At 49.7% G+C, this 21600-nt stretch overlaps 2 protein-coding genes across 5 annotated transcripts in view; one reads left to right on the plus strand and one right to left on the minus strand.

The window, feature by feature from the left end:
- The window catches only part of GNL2 (G protein nucleolar 2), a 27047-nt gene extending 13781 nt beyond the window's left edge, over positions 1 to 13266 (plus strand). For 2 of the 4 annotated variants that reach the window (XM_033422118.2, XM_033422120.2), the window contains 10 exons: positions 280 to 438; positions 1648 to 1761; positions 5259 to 5387; positions 6105 to 6209; positions 6997 to 7155; positions 7364 to 7477; positions 10562 to 11025; positions 11363 to 11445; positions 12026 to 12177; positions 13074 to 13266. In XM_033422118.2, coding sequence (XP_033278009.1) covers positions 280 to 438; positions 1648 to 1761; positions 5259 to 5387; positions 6105 to 6209; positions 6997 to 7155; positions 7364 to 7477; positions 10562 to 11025; positions 11363 to 11445; positions 12026 to 12177; positions 13074 to 13226 — 1632 coding nt within the window. In that variant the 3' untranslated portion in view covers positions 13227 to 13266. The remainder of the gene's footprint in view (positions 1 to 279; positions 439 to 1647; positions 1762 to 5258; positions 5388 to 6104; positions 6210 to 6996; positions 7156 to 7363; positions 7478 to 10561; positions 11026 to 11362; positions 11446 to 12025; positions 12178 to 13073) is intronic. The other 2 variants (XM_049705366.1, XM_033422119.2) reach the window with 2 other exon arrangements.
- On the minus strand, positions 13097 to 21453 carry DNALI1 (dynein axonemal light intermediate chain 1). Its single transcript, XM_004266443.4, has 6 exons — positions 21279 to 21453; positions 20598 to 20743; positions 18863 to 19032; positions 17648 to 17826; positions 17162 to 17326; positions 13097 to 15013 (listed from the first exon to the last, which is right to left on the minus strand). Exons 1-6 carry the CDS (start codon positions 21357 to 21359, stop codon positions 14978 to 14980), a joined length of 777 nt encoding a protein of 258 aa, XP_004266491.2. The 5' UTR covers positions 21360 to 21453; the 3' UTR covers positions 13097 to 14977.
- Positions 21454 to 21600: the final 147 nt, after the last annotated feature.

Consider the following 21600-nt stretch of genomic DNA (forward strand, 5'->3'; position numbering starts at 1 on the left):
CTGCTCACTAATACATAGCAGTCGTGAAATAGACTGGTTTCATGCAAGCTAGTTCTATTTGGAATTCAACAAGTTTCAGATACTCACAGGATGAAAACAATTTTTTGAGTACTGATCCCTGGGCTTTGAGATTGGCTACCACCTGCTCTCCTCATAAGACTGTTGAGAGGTTATCTCTATTGTTGCTTTATTTTTCCCAGGTTCCCTTAAATGTCTTCTCTCTTTCATTTTGCCCTTGTACTCCTGTAGCAAGTCACTTTTGCCTCTTTGAATTTGCAGGTGATAGATTCATCAGATGTTGTAGTTCAAGTTCTTGATGCTAGAGATCCAATGGGTACCCGTTCCCTTCACATTGAGACTTACTTGAAAAAGGAGAAACCTTGGAAACACCTCATTTTTGTTCTTAACAAATGTGACCTTGTTCCAACCTGGGCAACGGTAAGTACAGTTGCTAATGCAGAACAGATGACCAAGGCCACACGGCTTCTGCAGGCTCTGAGTTACCCATGAATAAGTCAGTGTCGTGGTCTCTAGGAGTTGGGGCAGCAGTTAAGGTGTTGCACTATTGAGGGTGTAGTCATTCAAGTGTCCTCATCGAAAACAAAACTAAAATCAGCTTCATTGATGATGGGCTGTTACCTTTTTTTTTTTTTTTTAATTCATTTATTTCTGGCTGTGTTGGGTCTTTGTTGCTGCACGCAGGCTTTCTCTAGTTGTGGCGAACAGGGGCTACTCTTCGTTGCAGTGCGCAGGCTTCTCATCACGGTGGCTTCTCTTTCGCAGAGCACGGGCTCTAGGCGTGCGGGCTTCAGTAGTTGTGGCTCGCGGGCTCTAGAGTGCAGGCTCAGTAATTGTGGCACACGGGCTTAGTTGTTCTGTGGCATGTGGGATCTTCCCGGACCAGGGATCGAACCCATGTCCCCTGCATTGGCAGGCGGATTCTTAACCCACTGCACCACCAGGGAAGTCCTGGGCAGTTACCTTTGACCCTTGATGGTTGGCAGTGGGACAGCTGTAGTGCCCATAGGATGAATGGTGTGCGCCCTTCAGAAGAGGTGGCTGCCGAGGCCCCAGGTCTGTTTCACATTATGTTACATTAGTTGCATTTAGTAGCAGTGAAGGCATTTTTGGAATATTGTTTTGTGTTTATAAGACAAAAGACAGGCTTCCCTGGTGGTGCAGTGGTTAAGAATCCGCCTGCCGATGCAGGGGACACAGGTTCGAGCCCTGGTCCGGGAAGATCCCACGTGCCTTGGAGCAGCTACGCCCGAGTGCCACAGCTACTGAGCCTGCATGCCACGACTACTGAAGCCCATGGGCCTAGAGCCCGTGCTCTGTGAGAAGAGAAGCCACCGTGATGAGAAGCCTGCACACCACAACGAAGAGTAGCCCCTGCTCACCACAACTAGAGGAAGCCCGCGCGCAGCAACGAAGACCCAACACAGCCAAAAATAAATAAATTAAAAAAAAAAAAAGACAAAGCATCAACTGTCATACTTGAAAAAAATATTTCAAAGACTTACAGCTAACATCTTCCTTAGACAACTGTGTATTTGAAGTACCATCCTGTTATTCAAGCTCTGGTTCTTCCTATGTTGTAAATAAACAGCTCACAGTTTACCAGCTTCTTTTCTTTTCTCCCTTTAGAAACGATGGGTTGCCATCCTCTCCCAAGATTACCCGACGCTTGCTTTCCACGCAAGTCTTACTAACTCCTTTGGCAAAGGAGCATTTATTCAGCTTCTGCGGCAGTTTGGAAAGGTATTGCGACCTGACCTGTCCCCCCTGGAGTTGGACAGCTGTGGGTTTGTGTGAGAATTTCTCTTCCCAGGGTGTGTCAGAGAGTTACCAGCCTCACCTTCCACATCTTCTCGGTAGTGAGGACAGTGTGTTCTGGAGATGTGAACACTCACAGAGCCTCAGGGATTCTGAAATACTCTGTAGCTCAGCCTGTACCCCCATCCCTGACAAACGTCGCTTCCCTTTCTGCTGTGTCCCTGGCACCGGATGGTCCACCCTCTGCTCGATGATGACGACGGGCCCCCTCCCCACAGTGTATCCCCACTCTGGGCTCCCGGGCTGTGCATTTCTCTTCCCTCTGCCTGGGAGGCACCCTGCTGAACCCCAGCCTCGGATCCCTGGTCAGATGCTAGTTCCTCAGGGAGGCCCTGAAAGCACGTGTTCTCGCAGCTTCATGTTCTGTACCTGCAACTTTGTATTTGTGTGTTCATTGAATCTTACCTGGCTTCTAACAAGGACACCTGTCCTCTGTCCCACCCTTCCCCACTTCCCAGAAGGAACTCGTCCAACTCATAGCTGTTACTTCTGGTGTTTTTTTCCATATTTTTTATATATGCTTATGAATCTGTTTCTTGATCTCACACCCCCCTCAGTTTTACGTATTTGTTAAGTTCCTACTATGGAAAATGAGGGTTAGGTTTCTTACCCCCGTCCTCCCTCTCCACTCCCTCTGTCCTTGTACGACATTTGGCTAAACTATTACTCATTTAGTGTTTAGGTTATTATGACTGAAGTGTCAGTCCTTGCTGATCCACAATGCTATGATTTTAATTCCTTTCTAATAGGACCTTCTGTTTTATCTGGTGTTAATTAGCTCCGTTTTATTTGTCACTGGCATATCACCAAATCCTCTGGTAGCGTGGGAACTTTCAGAGTGTCTGGCGCCTCCCTTCCAGGTGGACTGGCTGCTGCCCAGGCTGCTGCCGGGTCTTCCTGGGATTTCCTTTCCCCGTCCTCTGAATGGGGGATTGCCATGGCTGTTCCCTGTGTTGTTCTTGTTCACTGGATCCCTCTTCTTTCTTGGTTTACTCCTTCCTTTTGATGGAACCTGTTTTCCAAAAGCTTTCTGAAAAGGAGTGCTTAGAAGGAACATTTTTTGAGACCTTGCAGTCTGTAAATTTCTTCATCCTACCCTCACACCGTTTCTTAGAATGCTGAAGACACCACATTGCATTGTTTTCTGGCTTCCGATGTTGCCATTGAGAAATCTGAGACCGTTCGGACTCCTAATCCTTTGTGGCTGAGATCTTTTTGAAAAAAGTTCCTGCTTTATAGTGTCCCAATGATGTGCTTTAAGGTGGGTCTTTTATCGTTCAGTGAGCTAGGCATGGACGGGACTTTTAGTCCGTTATTTGTCCTGTACTGTTTTTTGGAAACCACCCCACGCCATATGCCCCCATTCATCTCTGTTCTTGTTCAGGAATTTGGTTTTATGTCCTGGTTTAATTCTTGAATTTCCATTCTTTTTTTTCTGGCCTCGCCTCGCGGCTTGTGGGAGCTTAGTTCCCTTACCAGGGATGGAACCCGTGCCCCCTGCAGTGGAAGCGCAGAGTCCTAACCAGTGGACCGCCAGGGAATTCCCGATTCTTGAATTTTCTTATCTTTTCTTTGTTTCAGCACATTTATGACATTTTACCCCGTTTTCTGGGAAGTTTCCTTGACTTGATCATTTAGCTGTTCTATCGCAAACTGTATTTTGCGTCTCACTTTTACTTTGTAATTTCTGAAAGCTCTTGTTTATGAATTGCCCTGCTCCCTTTTATAGCCTGTTCTTGTTTCACGGATGCACTGGCTTCTCTGTCTCTGAGAACAATGATAGTGGTATTTGGAAATTTTCCTCTACATTTCCGTACGTTGACACTGTTTCCTCCAAGTTGCTGTTTTTCTGTCTTTTCTAGTAGAGTCACACTTCAGATGTCTGGTTATTCTTGGTTCTCCACTCATTTAAGAGAGAGCCACCAAAAAAGGCTAGAGAGGCTTTATGCAGGGAGTGGGCTTGTTGAATGAGAGATTTCACTGTAGGTGACTGGGCAGAAACCCAGTGTTTGGTTGGGGGACACTCTAGATGTCAGTGTCTGTAGGGTGGGTTTTTTGTTTGTTTTTTGTTTGGGCCGCACTGCACGGCATGTGGGATCTTAGTTCCCCAACCAGGGATCGAGCCCGTGTACCCTGCAGTGGAAGCACAGTGTCCCAACCACTGGGCCACCAGGGAAGTCGCGTCTGTAGGTCTTTACTCCTGGGCCTGTGAGTTTCCCTAGAAAGGAGTCTTCCTGTCTCCAGCTTGGGCGTATATAGACCTGGCTGCCAGGGTTCTGGGAACTCAGTGGGAGTAGGAGGCTGGGGTTGTACTATTCAATATTTAGACTTTCAACTAATCACTCTGGGAACACTTGCTTTCAATTACTGTTATCTCTAAATCTAGGGTCCCTTTCAGGTCTGAAAATTAAAGAGATTTTCAGACATGCAGGGTTTCAAAAGGGTCATTATCTCTCCTAAGGCTCTGGGGTAGAGAAGTTGGGCACCCATGCCAGGCGAGGGAGGGGAAGGAGAGGTGTGACTATTTCTACAGACGGTCCACTGGTCAGTCTTCTGGATTTCAGTCCCACCCTTAGAGGGGTCTGTACTGCTGATTCCCAAGGTCTTTCCTGATTCATTGGCAGTATATTTGCTGCATTTTTAGTTTTTCTACCTTTGCAGCCATGTAGCTTTCATATTTTGTAGTGGGGCCAAGTTAGATACTACTTTTTAACTGCTGGTCTTCTGTTAATATCACACATTAGTTTGTTCTGTCTCATCTCCAGCGCATGCTTTGGTTTTATATGTTTGGCTCTATGGGTGTGTGTGTGTTAATTCCCACGGCTGTGGTTCCAGTGGAGTTTGTGGAGGGAGCGAGGTGGGCAGGTATGTGCAGTCCACCGACTCTAGTCAGAAGTCCCCATCCGTTTGTAGACTCTTCCTGAGCTCTGCCTCTTTGAGACTTTCACCCAGTGATCTAGTTTTTGAAGCTGCCTTTCTTTTCTTTTGTTGTTTACTTTTAGCAGTGAAAATGCAAAATATCTTGTGCAGAGGAGAGGAGGGATGGGTCGTGGGATTGCCGGTTGCTGCATCTGCTAAGGTTCTCTTCCCCGAAGACATTTTATCAGGGGCTGGTGTTCTTCTAAATTGATGACTAACAAGCTATTTCTTCCTTTGTTTCTCAGCCTACGTACTTTTAACCTTAAAACATTCAACAGTAATTTCACGTGAGTGACCGAGGAGCTGACTCATCTCTGATTTCTTAAAGAGTATGTGTACGCAGCCCACTCAGACTATGCAGGTGGTGCGTGTCTGGGTTTTAAATCAAGTCGTAGCAATAGTTTTGTACTGTATTCTTTATGGTAGCAAAGTAACACAACCTGTTTGTCCCATGGGATGTTCACTCTGCGTGTATGTGGTGTGTATTCTTTTTTTTTGAACAGTTGCACACTGACAAGAAACAGATCAGCGTGGGGTTCATTGGCTATCCAAATGTTGGCAAGAGCTCTGTCATAAACACACTGCGCTCCAAGAAAGTTTGCAATGTGGCCCCCATTGCAGGTGAAACAAAGGTATGTCTGGCTCGAGGGGGTCTTATTTGCTTTGACTTACTTTACTTCCATGGAGGGTGATAATTCAGGACGTGGAGATGTCTCTCTGCTTCTCTTGGGTGAAGATCGCCATTGGGAGTTTAGTCTCCATATAATAGTTGGCAACGTCCTGGAGCTGTTTCTGCCCTTTTTGATAAGACTAAGAGTACTTTGTGTGCCACTGCCTGACTTTGGCATTGTTCAGTATGTGCCGTTTGAGTCTGTTTTAAATGGTCACTCCAGCCTTTTGCTTTGATAAACAAAACTAACCCAAGAATATTTGGTGCCTGGGTTAAGAAAGAAAATTCAATTTTAGGGTAGATTCTGTTGGTTGGGGGTCCTACCCTGGAACACAGGGTATTTGGGGCGCACCATGGTTCTGCTGAAAGGAACAGGGGCCAAGCAGTATTAAGCTTCCAGGAGTACTTTTGAAAATCAGAAAAAGCTTTACTGGACATTATTGCACAATACTAGATGGAGATCCTGCCTCTGCATTATTTTTAGACCCTTAGCTGTTGGAAACTGTAGTTTATGCCTCGTGGAAGTGCCTCATGCGCGGCCCAAAGAGAGGAGCTTTGGAGCTTCATCACGCAGCAGGCTGCTCCTCTCTGACCGCTACCCCCCTCTCTAGTTTCTTGAGCATCAGGGGTTTGTGAAATCGCTTTCAGGGATTGACCTGGGGAAGTCTCTGCTTTTTAGGTCTGGCAGTATATTACCTTGATGCGCCGGATATTCCTTATCGACTGTCCCGGTGTGGTTTACCCCTCTGAGGACTCAGAGACGGACATTGTGCTGAAAGGAGTCGTGAGTATTTTGGTCCCGAGAGGCTCTTTTGTTTGCCTTTTGGGGCCAGCGTTCTGTGGGGAACTCTGGATACCTTTGCTTTTTACTCATTCAGCAGACAGTTTGGGGTCAGCCTGTCTGACCAAACTTGAGGAACATGACACTGAACAGGGCAGTCTCTCCATTCCACTTAAGCCTGTTTGAGGAGTTAGTGGAACCGTGGGCATATCTGGTCAATGTCATCCCACAAAAGAGTTTGTCGTTTACACACGGGCTCCAAAGGGAAGCAGGGCCTGTTTATGTTTAGAGATAATTCATCTTCATGGGTTTATGGGTTGAGTCATTTTGGAACTCGGTCATTTCCTCACTTGTTTCAGAAGACGACCGAGAGCTTTAAATGGTTCCACTTAACCTTAACCAGTGCTTCTGGCTATGCATCCTGTGCGGTTCCTCCCCTTCTTTCTTAAACTATTCCCTTCTCTTTGTGTCCTGGGATGGGTGGACTTTTAACCATTTCTGCAAGTCAGTAGCACGAAGGGTTCCAGTTTAAACTACTTGCGGAAGTCACACTGTCAGTTTGTGGTGAGCCGAGGTTAGAGCTGAGTTCTGGGCTCCGCGGCTGCGGTCGGCTGTCCATGGCGCTCCTTTCAGCCAACTGCATCTCGCCACCTCCAGGCCAAGCTCGTGCCAGGCCCCGCTTGCTTTGAGGCATTGAAACCTGTTTTCAGATATGGTTACAGAGAACACTGGGAACTTCACTCCTCCCATAATCAAGTTTGTAAGCAAGAGCTTTCCTGTGAACATTTAGGTTCAAGTTGAAAAAATTAAGACTCCTGAAGACCACATTGGTGCCGTACTTGAACGAGCAAAGCCAGAATATATCAGCAAGACATACAAAATTGATTCTTGGGAGAACGCTGAGGACTTTCTTGAGAAGCTAGCTTTCCGAACGGGGAAGTTATTGAAGGTAAGCCAGGATTTGTGAGAATTCAGACTGGGACGTGCTGCAGGTGTGTGCTTGTGTGGTGTGGACCTTTTATATATGCATGTGTGAGCAGTATGAAGTGCGAAACTTGGCAGGTAGATGGTGCCAACTGGGACCACCGCCGTGCTTCCAAACCAGGAGGTGGTTTTGTTGTTTGAATTTAATTGGGCCTCTTCCTGCGACATTTCAGGGTGGAGAGCCTGACCTGCGGACTGTGGGGAAGATGGTCCTCAATGACTGGCAGAGGGGCCGGATTCCTTTCTTTGTCAAGCCGCCCAATGCAGAGCCCCCTGTAGCCCCCCAGGTAAGAGAAGGGTGGACCCCTCTCTCGGGAAGCATGGTTACTGACCTGGGTGTGGTGTGTCTTTGGACCACCGTCTTCTCCCTTTAGGGTAGAACTTTCAGCTGCAGTGTCTCCCATCCCAGGGTGCCACTGCTGTGACCTGGTGGGGGGGTGACCAGGAAGTAGATGTATGATAGAAGCCTGAGTGTAAATGCCAGTTTTCAGGGCCTTGAGAAAGGAGGGCTCATTAAATGTGAGTGCTCCTGTGGTTTTCGTGTCTTTTCTTCTGCTTGAAGAACAGGCATTTCCAAGATGCTTTTGTTTCGTGGACATTATGCCCAACCATGTGCCAGGAACTGGGAGCATAGGAATAACGAACGTGGTCCTTGCCCTCAAGAAGCTCGTGGTCAGGTGGGAAAGGAGAGTGGTACAGTGGATGCTCAGGGAAAGTCTATTTCTAGGGTCTTTGTCGGAGCTCAGCCAAGTCTCTTGAAGAAGTGGCTTTAAGTTCTGCTTCCATGCTAGTCTTTTGGGTCCATATTTCTCTGGTTTTCTCTCACCGGGCTCCATTCCCAGAGTTTCCATTGTCAGCTATAAATTTCCAGTTTGAATATTTTCTCCAGCATTTCAAAATCAACATATCTGAAACTGATGTTACTCAACCTTTTCCCTTCTCCCCACTAAAACCGCCAAACAGCCAGTACTGCAGGACGAGGCCCTGCCTTCCTGCACGTATACACACACACGTACACACGCACGCATACACGTGCCAGTGGAGGAGTATTTGGTGTTTTCTGATACCAAATAGCTTTCATTTTTCCATACCTATTATGCAAGCCTCTGACACCAACTGGGTGTCCAGTAACTTCCAGAGTTAGTGCAGACCCCACAGGTTAAGGGCTGAGTCCCACAAGACTACCCCAACTTCAGATGCCAGCTGCAGGTGGGGTTCTCAGGCTACCCACACTTCTGCCCAGCTGACTACAAATGCAGAGGTTCCCAGGTTTGATAATTTGCTGAAAAGACTCACGGAACTCAGGAAAGTGGTTTGCTTATGACTACCGGTTTATTACAAAAGATACAAGTCAGGAACAGCCAAATGGAAGAGGTGCACAGGGCAAAGTATGGGGTAGAGGGTGGTGTGGAGTTTCCGTGCCCTCTCCAGGCAGGCCACCCTCCCAGCACGTCAGTGTGTTCACCAACCCAGAAGCTCCCCAGAGCCCGTCCGTCCTTAAGGGTTTGTATGCAAGGTGTGTAAGTTCAGCCTTCATCATGTAGGCACGGTTGACTAGATCACCAGCCACTGGTGACTGAACTCAGTCTCCAGCCCTCTCAGCAACTGCTCGGGCTCTCCGGTGACCAGCCCCCAGTCTGAAGCTACGTCCCACCACAGTCATCTCATTAGCATAACTTTGGGGGAGAGGGGCTTATTACAAATAACAAAAGCAAGACACCCCTGTCTTAACCCAGGAGATTCCAAGGGTTTTAGGAGCTCTTGTGCCAGGAACTGGGGGTCAAGGACCAAATGCGCACTTTTATCGTCCTGCAGGGAGACACGTAGTAAACAGATACGGATGTAACGTACTGATTGCTGTGAGGGAGGCTAAAGCAGGGTTAGGGGTTTGTGGGAGGCAGAGCAGTGCCTCGTACGTGGGGTGGTCAGGGACGGCCTCTGAGGAAGTAGCCTTTGAGGGGGGGCCCTAGTGATGGGAGGCAGGAGCTCCGCAGGTGTCACGAGAGGCGAGCATTGCAGGCATGGGGAGCAGCACGCAAGGCGGAGCGAGCCTGGTGTGTCATGGCTCCGGGAGGACGTGGCGGGCGGGCCACGTGGCTGTGGCCTCTGACCCAAAGAGGCCGCCCCTGCTCCCGTGTGGCCCTGCCTGGGAACGGCGGGCTTTCTCTAGCTCTTCCTCCACGTCTAGTCGTTAACTTGAGATGGTCAGTGTCCGTCGTCCCCCGCCCCCGCTCCGGGATTCTCCTCCTTTCCTCTTTTTGGTGGTGGCAGCAACCCCCTTGAGCATCCGAAGGCTGAAATCCAGCTTACCAGAAAAATGCACGGAAACGTACATACGAATTTGTATACAGTTTCCTGAACTTCATGGATTCCTGATGCAGTTAGTGCTTCGCGCAGCCACCTTTGCCTTTGGAAAATCCCTTGAGTTCTGCGAGCCTCAGTTGTGAGTGCACAATTGCGTCAGCTGCGTGAGGGCTCGCGCCGCCAGCCCACGCTCCCTCCACCCCTTCCCCAAAACAGGCCGCCTCCGGGCTCGTTCTGAGCTCCTAGGAGGTTCCCTCCTCTTTCCTCACACCTTCCTTCCTTCGAGGTGCCTCCTCAGTGCCTCTCCTCTGCCCTCACACTTTCTAAACTAGTGCTGCGATCGCCCTCAGCATTTAGCTGGGCCTTCATTCTTCTGTTATAGTGTGTGCTCATTTGGAATTACCCTTTTTCTTCTTCTTTTTTTTGGCCATGCTGTGTGTGGGATCTTAGTTCTATGACCAGGGATTGAACCCGTGCCCCCTGCATTGGGAGCACGGAGTCTTAACCACTGGACGGCCAGGGAAGTCCCAAGCTGTGTGCTCATTTGGGATGTGCTTTCTCAGCACCCCCCATTCCTTGCAGTCCCCAGGAACAGTGTAGGGAACCTCCCCTGTCTACAGTGTAGAGTTGACTGGTTTTGATGGCTAAATACTCAGGGTTGGCGCATCCTTTGGGACCGTAGCTGTATTCCTCTGATCCTTCCATGCTGGGTTCAGGGTTTAATGCACATTGACTTAAAATAGATTAACAATATGACTCAGATGTGCATGCTTTCGACACTTGCCCTTAGTCCTGAGAAGAGGACTGCCTCATTTGAGAGCAAGGTATGGAAGTTCAGAAATTCAGCAGGAAACTCTGCTCAGTATTCTGTAATAACCTAAATGAGGAAATAACTGAAAAAGAATAGATACATATGTATGTGTAACTGACCCACTGTGCTGTACACCTGAAACTAACACAACATTGTTAACTATACTCCAATATAAAATAAAATTTTAAAAAGAGACTCAATTTTCATTTTCTGATTCCATTTCTCTCCCCACCCCACCCCTTTTTGGCCTGACTAGCTTCCATCCTCCTCATCTTTGGAAGTGGCCACAGAAACAGCCCAGAACAGCCCAGAAGAGGGCGTCACAGACACTGTAGGTGAGGAGTCGGAATCCATCACTGAGAAGGAAAAAGAGGAGCCCGGCCACGGTGGCGCCGATTCAGAAATGCAGCAGATTGTGGCGCGGGTCCGGCAGAACTTCGGCAAAATCAACGTCGTGCCTCAGTTTTCTGGGGATGACCTCGTTCCTCTGGAGATGTCTGATATTGACGAAGAGCTGGAGAGCCTTTCCGCGGAGAGGGAGGAGGAGGAGGAGGAGGAACAGGAGCACCAAGGAGACGAAGAGGAAGAGTCCTACGCAAAGTCCCAGGAAGAACACGCGGGAAGCAACACCAAGGCCGTTATTCAAGCCCTGGATGAGAAGATTGCTAAGTACCAGAGGTTTTTAAACAAAGCCAAAGCTAAGAAGTTTTCAGCAGTCAGGTAGCGTCCTCATCTCCTCACGAATTGCAGTTTGCTCATTCCTTTCCCAGAAACTTGCCGTGAGGATTGGAGCCAGTGTGTGTATAGGGCAGGGGAGGGTATTGCCGTTTTCAAATTCAACTGCCTGAAGTATGAGAAGCTTAGTATTGATAGTTCTGTCTTTTACAAATGCCCAGGAGCCGCCAAAATAATGTTGCTTCTACCGATGGTGTTAACCACGTGAAGGGGCAGCGGGGTTTCGTTAATCTGGGAGCTTGTCGTGGTCCCTGCGTCAGCGCCTGTGTGGGCAGCGGGGGGAATGTTGGACGGCTTCATTGCTCTACTCTTCCCCTTACAGAATATCCAAGGGACTGAGTCAAGTGGTTTTTGCAAAATCCGAAGAACAGAGAAGAACAGCTGAAGAAGACGTAGAAGATACAGGTACAGTTAAAATATTAAAATCATGTAGATGTGATTTGCATCTTTAGAACGTTGGGGAATCTAAGTTTAATCTCCAAAGTATCTCTTGTACTGTCATCCACACAGATATTTATCATATCTGGCAGGTAACCCTGGTTCCACTTACTATTTATCACACAAATAGGCTTTTCTTCTTTTTATTCTGCACATGTCTTGGGGTTAAATGGGTGATTTGGGAAGATTCCTCTCAAAAGAGTACATTATGAACATTGTAATCTAAGGGTGGGTCCAAAGACAAATTTTTTTCTGGGGGTAGGATGGTTCATGTATTTATTCTTTATGTGGTTGGACTACTAGCTCCTACATTGAGTGTGTTTTCAAGACAAACGCAAACCCCGCCAAGGCCACTCAGCGCCCCCAGGTCTGGCAGCCTCCGGCCTCGTCCTGCTTTGCTCTGCTCTGCTCACCACACTCCCTTCACACCGGCCTCTGCCTTCCTTCTCCAGCACAACAAGCTCATTCCCACCTTAGGATTCAGACACATTTTGAATTTAAAAATTCCTGTTTCTTTCCTCTGTGTGTGCTTGTGTTTCGTTTCCAGCACCTACCAGGAAGGGAAAGAAGAGGAAGGCACAGAGGGAGGAGGAGCCAGCTGCAGATGGGGAAGCACCTACCAGGAAGGGAAAGAAGAGGAAGGCACAGAGGGAGGAGGAGCAGTCGAACAAAGCTCGCAGGACGCTTACATCTAAGGAAGTACGTGCTTTGGTCTGAAACGTCCCCCAGGTGTAGAGAGGGGAAGTCCATTTCTTAAGACTCACTCTTGCAGAAACTAATGGTCTAGAGTTGAAATCAAGAAACCCCAGTCCTGGGGCTTCCCTGGTGGCACAGTGGTTGAGAGTCCGCCTGCCGATGCAGGGGACACGGGTTCGTGCCCCGGTCCGGGAAGATCCCACATGCCGCGGAGCGGCTGGGCCCGTAAGCCATGGCCGCTGAGCCTGCGCGTCCGGAGCCTGTGCTCCGCAGCTGGAGAGGCCACAGCAGTGAGAGGCCCGCATACCGCTAAAAAAAAAAAAAGAAAAAAGAAATCCCAGTCCTAAGTGACCTAGTTGAGGTCAGTGAAACAGGATCAAGGAGTGGGCTGCTGCATGAAGGTCCTTGAGTTTATGTCTTGTTTTATGAATTCCTGGTCAGTATCCCCAAACACGTGGACTACTGTTTGGAAGAGTCCGCTGGGTTTATGTGGCCTCAGGGAAATGACACGTGAGGAGCAGGGCTGTGTAGGCAGACAGATCACCGCCTTCTGTGAAGTTCAGCTCTGTAACTGGGCCCTCCAGAGCTGGAGGGGGCCCTCTTCGGAGGTGGAGTGATCAGCCTTAGACCAGAGGACCACTTGTCAGGAGCTCAGGAGAAAAGATTCAAGCATTGGATGAGGGTTGGACCAAATGACAATCTAACTTGGAGTGGTCACAAGTCACAATGGAAGTGCAGACTTGGGTCTGTGAGGTGAACTCTCCCTTGTTGGTGCTGCTTCCAGTAGTTGTGGGAGCAGCGTGGGAATAGAACACAGAGAAACAGAGGGGCCTGTTTTATGACTTGCACTGTTTGATTGTTTTTTTTCCCTCTTTGTGTGTGTGCGCCATTTTTTACAGCGGAGGCGAGAAGCACGGCAGCAACGATCCAGAAAAGTCGGTGTACGCTACTATGAAACACACAACGTGAAAAACAGGAACAGGAACAAAAAGAAGACCAGTGACTCAGAGGGGCAGAAACACAGACACAAGAAATTGAAACATAAGCAGTAACGTTTTAAAAGTTGTTTATTAAATTCTACAAAAATATGCAGTTAGAAACTCTGTTCGTTTTCTTCATGCCCAATTGGCATTTCGAAGGCCATGGGTGCATCTGTTCTGAGATTTGACAGTTGAAACCATTCACCAGTGCCAGTGAAAATAAAGATAAGCCCCTCACCCCCAAGGATCTCAGCGATGGGGTCCACTGGAACTTCGGACACTTGAATTAGCCCTGTGAGTTCCTCAAGCAAATGGAGATATCTGACAGAAACAGGCCTGAGGTCTAGAAAGTGTGGAGTGTGGTATTTTTTTTGTACTGGCAATGAGCAATTTAGAACAGAAGCTCTTTGGAATAGAACTGTAAAAAGAAGAAAATTTTAGGGATGTCGTGTGCAGAGCCTAGGCTTTAAAATACGAAGAAAAAGCCACAGCAACTTGTGTTGTCCGTCGTTGAGTCTGCTAGGGGAACCTAACAGACCACGAGTGCTGCACTGTCAAGGAGTCATGGGACTAGCACATCTCAGTGACCACAGTTCTTTCCCATGAAAATGACAGAGCACAGACAGGCCATTTTAGTGGAATCTGGGGATTAATTCCTCAGGACACCTGGATAAGGGTAAAAGCTGTGACTTCAAATTTGAGATTAGAGTGTAGAGGGCTTGTTTGACTCAGTGGAACACGGCTGTTCTTGTTGGACTGCAGTTCATCCAGTGAGCCTGGAAGCCCTGGCCGGGACGGGTATCCGACCCGAGCGCCTCTCCAAGAGGACGCTGAGCACTTGAGGCCTTCTAACCGAGGGGAGATGTTAGCGCCTTCTTAGTCACGCTAGTTGTGAAGTGTGACTGAAGGATGGCACTCATGGAGCTGCTGCTGTGCCCTGGAATGAAGGATTTATGTCACTAATTAAGTCTCCTGGGTCTGTGAAATCAGAAGACTCCTGAGCCTCCAGACTGAGTTTAGATTATGAGGAACAGTAAAATGCAGTTGTCTCCAGGCCATGGCCGTCATGAATAATTAGAACTGAGAGTGAGGTCTGGGCTAGCCAGGCTGTAGGGTTGGGGTTTGATTGTCTGCAGAGCAAGGTGAACAAATCAGTGCTGGGGGAGGAGCCGAGGTCCAGGCAGCTCACAGTGGACACCGTGACCTGTATTTCTTTCCAGCACGTGTTTACGTTCTCGAAACCCATGGGTTTGACCCTGCCATTGCCTCCTACCCAGGCAGTCCAAAACTAAGGAGGATGGGGTCCAGTGACTTGGCAAGCGGGGATAAGATGATACGGTATAAACTGAAAACTCCAAAATGAGGTAGTAGAACTGCACTGGAGTAGGGATGATGAAAAGACATCAAATAAGGGCAAGACTGAGGCCAGAGGAGCCCGGGTTAAGGGACAAGATGAATTGCGGGGCAGAGAAGCAGCTTCGTGTGGCTGGAAATAAGTGACAGTATGGAGTGACAGTGAGAAAGGAGCTGCTCCACCTGAGAGGGATACAGCCAAAGGGGTGAATTCTGAGTCTCACCGTTGGAGTTGGCAAATCCCAAGGTTGGCCACGTACAGAGACTTCCTGGGCCACACTGCCTTCTGTCGTCCAGCCCGGAGCCTGGCTGCCAGACCGTAGGTGTCGCACCACACTGGGGCGGTGGTGGGGCTTCTGACGAATACGTAGGTGGGACCAGGGGAGGGGTATGGCTTCACTCTGGAAGCTTTTTATTACAAAGGGCTTATGATGGGGTAGTAGTGCTTGCTGAGACCCATATGGAAATTATCACTTCTTTGGTGCAATAATGCCTTCCAGTTGGGCCTGAAAAACAAAACCAAACTCCGTTAATATTTGAAACTTGCAGCCTAACACAAATAGCTGAGAGGTGATAAAAGTCTCCGGGAAGAGTAATCCAAATGCTGCCACCCCAAGTGTTTTTCCCTTCATTCCCAACTCCGTATTTTCTAGATGAGCTGGTCTCTGGCTTGGCATTCAGTCTTGCTGCATTAGGAGAAATCAGAGCTGTCCTGGTTTCCATACAATAGCTGCTCAGTGTGCAATATAAGGCATTGAAAAGGAAATTGAATAAAAGGTGTTGAAATAGTGGCTTTTCAAGGCTCAGATTTCAAGCCTGAGCACGTCTGCTAAGTTAAGCGTTTGGCTCTCTGGTTTGGGAGCCTGGGAGCTCTGTGCTGGGACAAGAGGTTTTGGAAACAGCAGATTTTCAGCCACTGAGACAACCTGATACCCAATTAGAGAAAACTGCCACCAGTGAGTAGGGAGCTGTCCATCTTGTATGTAAAGCTTCAGGCACTTGGGAGTTATTTACTCTGCTCCTCCGGCAGCCAGTAAAATAATTCACTGTCACGGTGTGTGAACAGATCTCTAAGTAGGTCTATTGTGCGGACTGCAAACACTGCTTTATTTGCAGTGCAGCTTTGAGCCAATAAAAATAACTCACTTCTAAAGAGTCCTTCACCCTGGGGATTCCAAGGTTGCTTGTAAATGTTAGAAAGATGCCGAGGTATTCTTTGCTCTTGCCGCCAATACCATAGGAGGAACTGAGGAACTTGAGCTTATGATAAAAGAATATGGCAGATAAGGGAGGCAGCTTCAGAGACTGCTAAGTAAACAGATTCACATCTGGCTGTGAAAGTTTCTTTGTTTTGTTTAAACTCAGCAACAAGAAAATCTATGTCATCCTCCACTAGCAATTAACACAAGCCCTTCTTTATCTCAAATGCCTGGCCTTGGCTTGTAGTACCAACAAGCCTGCCAATCGCAAGAATGTAAGCTTCTATGAAACTAGGGAGGAAAAGGAGATACATCTAGGGGCCCCTCCTGGCCAGGGCCATGGGAGACAGCCACTGAACGTCAATAGGCCGTATATCTAGAGCAGTGGTTCTCAAACTTTGGCAAACATCAGAATAGAGAATGTTGCCCCATGCAGTGATTCTGCCCACCTTCACCATTTGTTGGTAAAAAAAAACTATATTTTACTCTTTTCTGCGAAGTTTGAATCTTGTTTTATCTCATTATAATTAACACTTGTTTCTGCAAGATTCGCAAAATGATGACAATTGATGAAGTTCTGTAATGGGCACATGGATGTGTATTGCATTATTCTACTTTGTGTTTCAAAATTCTCATAATAAAAGGTTAAAAAAAAATCACCTGGAGACCTTGTTAGAATGGCTTGCTGGACCCCAAGCCCAAAGTTTCTGATTCAGTAGCTCTGGGCTGGGCCCAATGATTTGTATTTCTGAAAGTTGCGGTGATGAGGATGATGCTGGTTTGGGGCCCAACCCTCTGAGAACCTTTGGACCAGACAGAGAGCCTGGAGCTTCTGAAGCCTGGCCCCCAGCCCAGCCCTTTTCACTAGTCCCCCTCCCTCCCTCCCTCCCTTCAGCTCAGTTGGACAAAAGTATACCATCAGCAAAAGGGCTTTGATGAAAAGTGCCTACAGCTGAGTTCCTCTGCCCACACACCTCGGGAAGGTTCCCGATTTGAAATGGTTCTTCCCTCTCGAAGGGCCTTCCCAGCCCGCCCCGAATGCAGCGCCTCAGAGGGAACTGCAGGTAGGAAAGCACTCCCAGAAAGCCGGCTGGAGAGACTCAGCCCACTCTAAGAAGTCTCCAAAGCGCCAGCTGCCATGGGACAGACGTCCCGCTTCTTGACATAGCCACCTCTCCCAGACGATAGGCAACTTTTATCCAAGGGGAAAAAAATCCTCCGCTGGAGAGCCAGAGCTGAGAATACAGCCTCTCTTCAGAGCCGGATGGAGATGGACAGAGAATCTGGGAAATGATCCCTCACCTCTCCCCGAAAGAGCTTCCTTTACTCCTTGGCAGTATTGAAAGTCAGTGTAGGACAAGGAACCAAATGCTTGGCCTGCTCGGCTGGCAGGGCCGGGGGCGGGGACGGGGATGGGGGTGGCAGGAGCTCCACCTGGGCCTGGGCATCGATTACCTTCAGCTGCTGATTAGTCCGCTTCAGGAACTGAATCTCTTCTTTGTGCTTCGTCTCCTCCACCTGTCTCCTCTCACTCTCCCGCTTCTCGATGGCCTCACATTTTGCCTTCTGCTCGTTCACTTGCCTCTCCAAATCTCGCTTTTCCATTTCTAATTCTGCAATCTGAGGACAGAATCCCCAGTCATGCTGGGACGTCGCCAAGTGGACGGGGCGGTGTGAGTGCCTGGGTGAAGGGGACCTGGGACACAGCTGTCCAACCCCAGGCATTGCCAGGGTCTGTACTGCCACCCAGTGGGAGGTCAGTGACTGGCAGGGCATGTCCAAGGGGAGACAACTCTGCCACGACCGGACTGGCTGTGACACTGAACCAAAGGGTCCTCACTAAGGTGATGGGAGAGCACCTAGGAGGCCGGAATTTGGTGCTGGAATGACGAGCTGTGGCCCTGAGATTGACAGAAGAGTCGAAGAGGGCCAAAGTCTCACTTTCTTCTCCATGTCTGACTTCCCCTGCTCGGCCTGCAGCGCCTTCCTCATGCCAAATGCCACGCTGCTCTCATACAGGGTCTGGTAGGCAGCAATGGTCATGCGGATCTCGTCCCGGACTCGCAGCAGCAGCAGCCCTCGCTCCGCACAGCTGATGGTAACCTCACGGATCAGTTCATCTGCCAAGGCACACGTGGCGAGGTCGGGGAAGGCAGGCAGGCGGGGAAATGCACCGCACCTACTGCGAACCACCTTCCTACCGGGAAGTCGGAAGGGCACTAGGGTATGTCCTCACCTGGAGACAGGCCTCAGGGAGGGGCCTTGCCATGCAGCCACTGCTCTGAACTTGGCACTTGGGAGTACAGGCCATCAGCAAGCCTGGTTTGGCCAGCGCAGAGGCAGACAAGAGCCCAGGTTTGTCTGCAGCCGTGGGGGCCCTCTCTCCCACCGTTAGGCAGAAACTGGGTGCTATTCAAAGAATTCTGACTTTTTCAATATAAACGTGGTGGCTGTTTTAAAGCAGCTGGAAGCTCCTATGTGGCCCCTTGGCTGGACTGGTTTGGGGCTGGAAACAGCAGGGTCTAGAGCTTGCCCACCCATCTCCTCCATAAATGCCGACTGGGAGGGCAAACCAGAATCACACTCAGACTGAAGGGAGCCCGCTAGCCCCGTGCAGCTGCCTCAGGGTTTGGATGCGGTTTGCATGTCTGAGTCCACACGGGCTGGTGAGACTAGACCGAGGGCCAGTCATCTGACACCAGCACCCGAGGAGGGAGATCTCAAATCCCTGCGTCTGTCGGGTCACAACAAATCACCCTGAAATATTTTTCTGGACCAAGGCCTAATGTTGATGGACGGATATAAATATAGAACATTAAATTTTTCTGATTAAAAAAATAACATATTGGGACTTCCCTGGTGGTCCCACGCTTCCACTCCAGAGGGTGCGGGTTCAATCCCTGGTCGGGGAACTAAGATCCAGCAGGTCGTCAGGAACACGGTGACTGACAAGGGTGGGTGCGGGACTGGTAAGAGAGGTGGGCTGGGAGGGGGAAGAGGGCACAGTTAGCAGTTCCTGGGTGGGGCAGGTGGGGGGAGACAGACATTCCAGGATGGGGCAGGCTTCAGCTGCAGGGGACTCAGGGCCTGGATTTGTGCGAAGGGAAGGGAAGGAGGCAGTAGAGGGTGGTGTAGCTTCCCTCGAGGACCACTCACCGAAACACTGCGAGTACAGCTCCCGGCGCACCGGGCAGATGCCAGTCTCCCGGGCCTGCCGCTGCTGCAGCTTCAGGTCCAGCTGCTCCTGGAGGTGTACCACATCCATCCTGGTGCTGGGGGCGCTGGACACCTGCTGGATCCATAGCTGCGTGTCCTCCACCCACTCCCTGCGGGACAGACACAGCCAGGCTGAGCGCACCCCATCCACCAGACAGGGTCCTCAGGATGTGAGCAGAGATGGCCCTTTGCGCTCTCTGCCTGAGATGAGTGAGGGGCGGTTCTGTCCCCGACCCACCAGAATCCTCCATCTCTTTCTCCCTTGATGAGTGTGTGGCTCCAAAGCCACACCCACTGTGCCACCTCCACGGGGCCCCTATCTTGGGGCTAGGCTACCTTCATTCTCCCACGACCCTCTGTGAAGTCGTCATCCACGGTCCAGATCTTACACTCCTAACATGTTGAGGGCAGACTGATGGTGGTTGTTGCTTGATCTGAACGGAAGGCCCAGTGGAAATTCCCACTGACTTGTGAGTAGGAGACACAGGGGACTATAAACCTTGTGCCAGCCAGAAAGAGGTGAATGGTGCTCGCTTCATCAGCACATATACTAAAATCAGAAATAGGTGAATGTATGTATTGGGGGTGTGTACCTATATGGGCCCCCCCTAGTGAACCTTGTGTCAGAGACACAGCCAGGTCTGGGATCACGAGGGGGGGCCTGAGGGCAGAACCACCATGAGGGAGAGGATTCCATGCATTGTTGAAAAGCAAGCAAATGAAAAACACCCTCCCCTCCTTTGACCTCCATTTCAGAGGAGATTGCAGTCTGGCTTTTACTGTTTCCCCTTTTCATCATAACTTTAAAAACTGCTGTCAACTTATTACATAAAAACAGTTGAAAGGCACTGTGATCACAATGATCTTTGTGGCTGCAGCAGAAAGAAGCAGGGTAAGGGGATGGTGAAGAAGGGAGCTCTCCTTTTAGAAAGGAGTCTGAAGGAAGGCCTCCTAGAGGACTCAGGACTCCGCACTCCCAATGCAGGGGGCCCGGGTTCAATCCCTGGGAGCTGGATCCCACACACATGCTGCAACTGGGAGTTCACATGCCACAACTGAGGAGCCTGCCTGCCGCAACTAAGACTCAGCACAACCAAATAAATAAATTTAAAAAAAAAATAGATGGTGGAAGCAGAGTAAAAAGCAGTCAGATTTGGAAAATAATTTGAAGGGAAAGCCAAAAGAATGTGATGAAGGACAGGACATGTGATGTGAGAGATCAAAGGGAATGAAAGGTGGCCTGTGCCCCTAATGGAAAAGGAGAAGACTGAGAATGAGCTGGTTGGGGGAAGGAAGACATTATGATTTAGTTTGGACATGTTGAGTTTGAGATGTCTATTAGACATCTTCATGAAGGTAACGAGGAAGTAGTAGAATATATAGGTCTGGAGTTTAGGGGAGAGGACAGGGCTGCAGAAAGACCTGTGGGAGAAATCAGCATATAAGTGATGTTTAAAGCCATAAGCCTGGGTGAGAGGACTCAGGAAATGATGGTAGATAGAGAAGAGGTCTCCCCGCTACCCACATTCCCAGGATCTAGCCATGTGTAAGCCCTAGAAACTCTAGGATGCTGGGAGGAAATCTCAGTCAGAAACAGAGACAAGGTGCCTCCTCTCACATCCCCAAGTTCAGGGATGCAAAAGCCTGGGCCTCCTCCCAGCCACTGCTTTTTTACCTCGGGGGCAGGATGGCATTCAAGATTTCTTCTGCCTGCTTTGTAGGATCTGGGACACCGGAAGTTGAGGGGAGCTTGGTCTTTGGTGGCTGTGGGACGGGACCTGAGGGTCCGGGCTGCTGAGGGCTGACTTTCAGTGGCCGAGCCTGAGAGGGAGGGACAAGTTGGGGCAGGAGGTGATTCAGACACTCAGCTCCACACACCCTGGCCCCCTGGGTTGCTCCAGCTCTCCTGCACATCCCTCCCCTCTTCCCAGCTCACTTTCCCCCGTCTTCTCAGCCAAAGTTATGTTTCAGAGCTGAAGGAGGCCACAAAGAATCTCTGGTTCCACCCCAACCTAATGCTTGTATCTTCTTGAAGAAATGTTTCTGGCACAGCTGCTCAGGCCTCTGCTCTAGTGATGGGGCAATCACTCCCAGATCTATTCTTGGGGCTACCGTGAAAAAGGGTGAGCCCCATCCATCTCCCTGTGACTTTCTTCCCCATCCTAAATCTGCCCTTTGGGGTCACCCAACATCTGGGCTTCTTGTATCGCTCTCCCACCCTCCTTCTCCGGTCCCAATTCCCTTTACTCCCAGTCACTGCTGCCTCTGTCCCTCGGGACTCCCGATCCTCAAGGCAGGGATCGGTCTTTCCCCATCGGAGCTTCGTGCACCCCCACCTTCTGAGACCCGTCCTTACTTTGGGGCTCCGTTTCTCCTTGTTCCGGCTCACCAACACCGGGGTGTCATACTTGAGCAGAGAGTCCGCGGGGGGAATCATGGCGGCGGCGGGAGTAGTAGCCCTGCTGCGACCCTCCAGTTAGGGCCTTGTTTGCCGTCGCCATAGAAACCTCCCCCCGCCCTCATGGCCTGGGCGGGGCTTCAGGGCGGGGCGGGGCCAGCAGCGCGAGAGTTTCTGCCTAGCCTTCGCGGAAAGATCTCTTAGCTTAGTTTCCCAGGCCACTTGCTCACCGGGTCGTCTTGGTACTCTTGGAAGCAGGGAAAACATCAGTTCTGAATCC

This window comes from Orcinus orca, chromosome 1 (genome assembly GCF_937001465.1).
Source record: "Orcinus orca chromosome 1, mOrcOrc1.1, whole genome shotgun sequence".
NCBI lineage: Eukaryota > Metazoa > Chordata > Mammalia > Artiodactyla > Delphinidae > Orcinus > Orcinus orca.

Coding starts and splice junctions, on each gene's coding strand:
- DNALI1 (XM_004266443.4), bottom strand. CDS start 21,359: ATGATTCCCCCCGCGGACTCTCTGCTCAAGTATGACACCCCGGTGTTG. Junction 17,827..18,862: donor GCTGTACTCGCAGTGTTTCG/GTGAGTGGTCCT, acceptor GTGCCTTGGCAG/ATGAACTGATCCGTGAGGTT. Junction 15,014..17,161: donor GGACTAATCAGCAGCTGAAG/GTAATCGATGCC, acceptor TTTGTTTTTCAG/GCCCAACTGGAAGGCATTAT.